At 51.2% G+C, this 5,000-nt stretch overlaps 1 protein-coding gene across 2 annotated transcripts in view; it reads right to left on the bottom strand.

Annotated features, from left to right (window-relative positions):
• The window catches only part of ebf1a (EBF transcription factor 1a), a gene marked incomplete at its 3' end in the record, with an annotated part of 96,974 nt that overhangs the window by 46,963 nt on the left and 45,011 nt on the right, over positions 1–5,000 (bottom strand). For both annotated transcript variants that reach the window (XM_083786479.1, XM_083786480.1), the window contains exons 7-8: positions 2,965–3,046; positions 2,357–2,498 (exon numbers count right to left, since the gene is read on the bottom strand). In XM_083786479.1, coding sequence (XP_083642605.1) covers positions 2,357–2,498; positions 2,965–3,046 — 224 coding nt within the window. The remainder of the gene's footprint in view (positions 1–2,356; positions 2,499–2,964; positions 3,047–5,000) is intronic.

Raw genomic sequence — 5,000 nt, 5'->3', positions numbered from 1 at the left:
AATACTGATCAGAAAGACTTAGGATGTTAATGTGATCGTCTGTGGGTCCGGGCGGGACATGAAATCAACCCCCTCTCAATCGGTTTGCTCTTCATTGTTCCCGAAGGTTGACTTGAATGACCCACACAATATGATATATATAAATACATAGATGTGTGGGTGTGCGCGCACACGTGTGTGTGTGTGTGTGTGTGTGTGTATGTGTGTGTGCGTGCGTGTGTCCGTGCGGCCGTGTGTGCGGCCGTGCGTGTGGCCGTGTGTGTGCGCGAGCGCTCTCTCTTATTCAATGTCTGGAAAGACGAAATGAGAAAATAAGTGGATTAGGGAGTTGGGAATCAGCACGGGCCTTAAATCATGTGCACATGTCATTATGAAGTATTACGGGCCTTCGGTCTGCATGCGTGTCTGTGTGTGTGCATGCACGAGTGAATGTCTAAGTGTGTGTGTGGGACGGATGTGCGTGCGTTTGTGTGTGTGTGTGTGTGTGCATGTGTGCATGATTGCAGGTATATGCGTGAGTAGCTGGAGGACGGTGTGCACATGGGGGTGGTGGGAGTCGGGGGGTTGGGATGGGGAGGGGAGGGGAGGTATAAAGGAAGGTCTCTTAGGAAATAAAGTCAGTGTTGGCTTTAAGCAGAACAGACCTCATAAGAGACTGTGGAGCTGCTCTCCCTGCAGAAACACCCTGAGGCACACACACCTTAAGGGTATTCGACCACAGGGGAATGCTTCCTCTCTCTCTCTCTCTCTCTCTCTCTCTCTGCCTCTCTCTGTCTTTCTCTCTCTCTCTGCCTCTCTGCCTCTCTCTGTCTCTCTCTCTCTCTGAGCGCGAGTTAGAAAGCCCACCAGAGAAAAGAGTGAGAAGCTGAGAGAGAGGAAAGGCTTTGAGGGGGGGGGGGGGGGGTATAAGAAGAATAAAGAAAAGGAAAACACGTCTGAGAGGAAGGTGTTCTCACAAACATAGGAGGAGACGAGACAGAGAGTGGTTGAGGGATTGAGACTGTCCGCCAAAATAATCATCATAACTATTTGAACTGGGGACCCCCAAAATAATCCTATTTATATTTGAACTGGGGACCCGAGCTGTGAGGAATTGTGAGCAATATGAAGGAAAGCATGGGTTGTTTTATATTATACAACAGGTCGTTTCGAGGAAGCAATCTGATTGGTTGAAACGGCCTTCTAGCCAAACGAGCACCACTCCACACCTAATCAAAACAACGAATTCAGCTGCTCTGTTCTCCCAGAGCGCAGCAAACTCGGCTATAGGCTAGCCATAGTTTCTTGGGACAGTTGTGGTCGTCATCTGTCATTAAAAAAATATGTTTTTTCAGCGATTTTCGTAGTTTTACGGGTAACTGCGGGCTCGTTCCTGCAGCATCGCAGGCGTGCATTAATGACGTTAAACCACCCCCTCTGGTGTAATAGTACTTAAACATACCGTGTTCCAGGTAGGACGGAGTTCCTTAAACATATACCGTGTTCCAGGTAGGACGGAGTTCCTTAAACATACTGTATACCGTGTTCCAGGTAGGACGGAGTTAAACATACCGTGTTCCAGGTAGGACGGAGTTAAACATACCATGTTCCAGGTAGGACGGAGTTAAACATACCGTGTTCCAGGTAGGACGGAGTTAAACATACCGTGTTCCAGGTAGGACGGAGTTAAACATACCGTGTTCCAGGTAGGACAGAGTTAAACATACCGTGTTCCAGGTAGGACGGAGTTAAACATACCGTGTTCCAGGTAGGACGGAGTTAAACATACCGTGTTCCAGGTAGGACGGAGTTAAACATACCGTGTTCCAGGTAGGATGGAGTTAAACATACCGTGTTCCAGGTAGGACGGAGTTAAACATACCGTGTTCCAGGTAGGACGGAGTTAAACATACCGTGTTCCAGGTAGGACGGAGTTCCTTAAACATACCGTGTTTATAGGACGGAGTTAAACATACCGTGTTCCAGGTAGGACGGAGTTAAACATACCGTGTTCCAGGTAGGACGGAGTTAAACATACCGTGTTCCAGGTAGGATGGAGTTAAACATACCGTGTTCCAGGTAGGACGGAGTTAATATACCGTGTTCCAGGTAGGACGGAGTTAAACATACCGTGTTCCAGGTAGGACGGAGTTAAACATACCGTGTTCCAGGTAGGACGGAGTTAAACATACCGTGTTCCAGGTAGGACGGAGTTCCTTAAACATACCGTGTTTATAGGACGGAGTTAAACATACCGTGTTTATAGGACGGAGTTAAACATACCGTGTTCCAGGTACGACGGAGTTAAACATACCGTGTTCCAGGTAGGACGGAGTTCCTTAAACATACCGTGTTTATAGGACGGAGTTAAACATACCGTGTTCCAGGTAGGACGGATTTCCTTCCGACGGGTCCAGTCTTCTGGCCCGACGGCCGTGTTTGGAGTTGTTGTGCACAAACATGTTGTCTGAGACGGCCAGCACGTGTCCCTCCACGCTCACCGTAGTCGACACCACCACCTGCAGGAAAACGTATGCACATTTATTACTTGACCCGTATACAGCACGGGAACCCCTTTTGGTGTTTTCAAATAATTGACAGTGCATGGACAATGTTTGTCTGTAAAATGTAGCAGAAGGAAGAGTAGAAGGAAAAGTATAGAAAATTGGAAATACTCCAGTGAAGTAAAATAACTCAAAATGACAGAATAAGTCAGTGTTACTATAATGCTGAGAACACATTTCACTGCGGTAACGTGTGTGACAAATCGAACGACTGTGACTTTTACTTTACTTTCCACCACCTGAGGAGTGGAAGTGTGTAGGAGAGAACTCCGGCACGGACCGTGGTGGATCGGACCACAGTGGATCGGACCACATGATGCTCTCCAATGTGTTCATCGAGAGAGAGAAACACGATACGAGGAAAGAAACCCCGGCACACGGAATGAATGCATGTGTGTGGGCGGACTGGAGTCTGTCTCACCTGGAAACGCCTCATGTCTCGCGGGTTCCCTGCATTCTTCAGACAGTTCTGGTTGCACTTCAAGAAGAACTTGAGGAAGAACCTGGAGAGAGAGAGAGAGAGAGAGAGAGAGAGAGAGAGAGGTGGGAGTGAGCAGAAGAAGCACATGTCTGTCAGTGGGAGTACAATATCCTGGTTGGTTTGAAGAAAAAGCAACAAAGAAAAAAAAGGAAGAAAGGGGGGGGGGGAGCACCAAAACAAAACACTTCCACAACAGGAGCAGTCAGCTTCCATCCATCCATGTGCTGTTTATGAATACGGGTCATTTTCTATGTAAAAAATAGCTCAGGGACACACAGCGAGATCTCTGCCAGAGTACTGTATATCCATCTTATATATGGCTGCCATCACAGCATGCTGTAAACACACACACACACACACACACACACACACACACACACACACACCCGTAGGCACGCGAGTGTGCGCGTGTGTGCGTGTGTCGTAAAGGCGCATGATGGAGGTTGCATAGCCGGAGCTGGTATATGTAACGTTAGCTGCTGTGTGTTGCCATGCCTGCCCGCCTCCTTCAATCTCAGCGCGTTGGAGAGGCAGGGACCACATCAACAGCACCTGCCATGCATTATTAATGGCCTGAGATGGCAAGTATGGCTACCCACATCAATACTTAATGAGGGGTGGGGGGGATGGTGGGGGTGGGGGGGGGTGGGGGGGAGTGGTGTGTGTGTGTGGGGGGAGGGGGGGGGGTGGGGGGGGGGGGAGAGAAGCTAAAATAAAAGGAGTGGAGCGTAGTTGATGGCTAGTATAGCAACCACGACCCAGCCGATGATTGACGTCCGATGCTGGTTTAGTTCAACGAAAAGTATCCGTCTTAAATGGCAAGTGGTGCTTATAGCGCATTTATCCAAAACGCTTTACGCACGTGCATTCCATTCACTCACACACACATTCACACATGCATGGAAGGCACCAACCTGCCCATCGGGACCAATTAGGGATTCAGCGTCTTGCTCAAGGACACTTTCACACTGACTCTATCTGGACTGGGGGAGCCCGGGATCGAACTGGAAACTCACGCTATCCCATCCGGCCGCTCTACCCCTGAGCCACTGTCGCCCCATCCTTCCATCCTCTGCCCTCCCTCTTCATCTCATCTCACCTCTCCTCTTCTGCATTCTCTCTCTCTCTCTCTCTCTCTCTCTCTCTCTCTCTCTATTCCCAAACAGAAAGCGTATCAAATGAACCATGAAGATAAACAGTGCAGTGTACACACATAAACAAGAACACTTAAAAGGGGTGGGTGGGTTGGGTGGGGGGGTTAACACTACAACATTTCCCCCTCAACCCCCTTCATCCATCCCTCCCTCCATCCTTCTCTCCCTCCATCCACCCCTCCCTCCATCTCTCCCTCCCTCCCTCCCTCCCTCCCTCCCTCCCTCCCTCCCTCCCTCTCTCCCTCTCTCTCTCTCTCTCTCTCTCTCTCTCTCCCTCCCTCCCTCCCTCCCTCCCTCCATCCATCCCTACCTCCCTTCCTCCCTCCCTCCCTTCCTCCATCCCTCTCTCTCTCTCCCTCCCTCCCTCCCTCCCTCCCTCCCTCCCTCCCTCCCTCCCTCCCTCCCTCCCTCCCTCCCTCCCTTCCTCCATCCCTGCCTCCCTTCCTCCCTTCCTCCCTCCCTCCCTTCCTCCATCCCTCCCTCTCTCTCCCTCCCTCCCTCCCTTCCTCCATCCCTGCCTCCCCCTTCCTCCATCCCTGCCTCCCTTCCTCCCTTCCTCCCTCCCTCCCTTCCTCCATCCCTCCCTCTCTCTCCCTCCATCCCTCCCTTCCTCCCTCCCTCCCTTCCTCCATCCCTCTCTCTCTCTCCCTCCATCCCTCCCTCCCTCCCTCCCTCCCTCCCTCCCTCCCTCCCTCCCTCCCTCCCTTCCTCCATCCCTCTCTCTCCCTCCATCCCTCCCTCCCTCCCTCCCTCCCTCCCTCTCTCCCTCCCTCCATCCCTCCCTCTCTCCCTCTCTGAGGAGATCTCATAGAAGTGCTGACA

Source organism: Protomyctophum parallelum, assembly GCF_964188405.1.
Source record: "Protomyctophum parallelum genome assembly, chromosome: 16".
In the NCBI taxonomy this organism is placed as follows: domain Eukaryota; kingdom Metazoa; phylum Chordata; class Actinopteri; order Myctophiformes; family Myctophidae; genus Protomyctophum; species Protomyctophum parallelum.
This window is presented reverse-complemented; position numbering and strand designations above follow the sequence as displayed.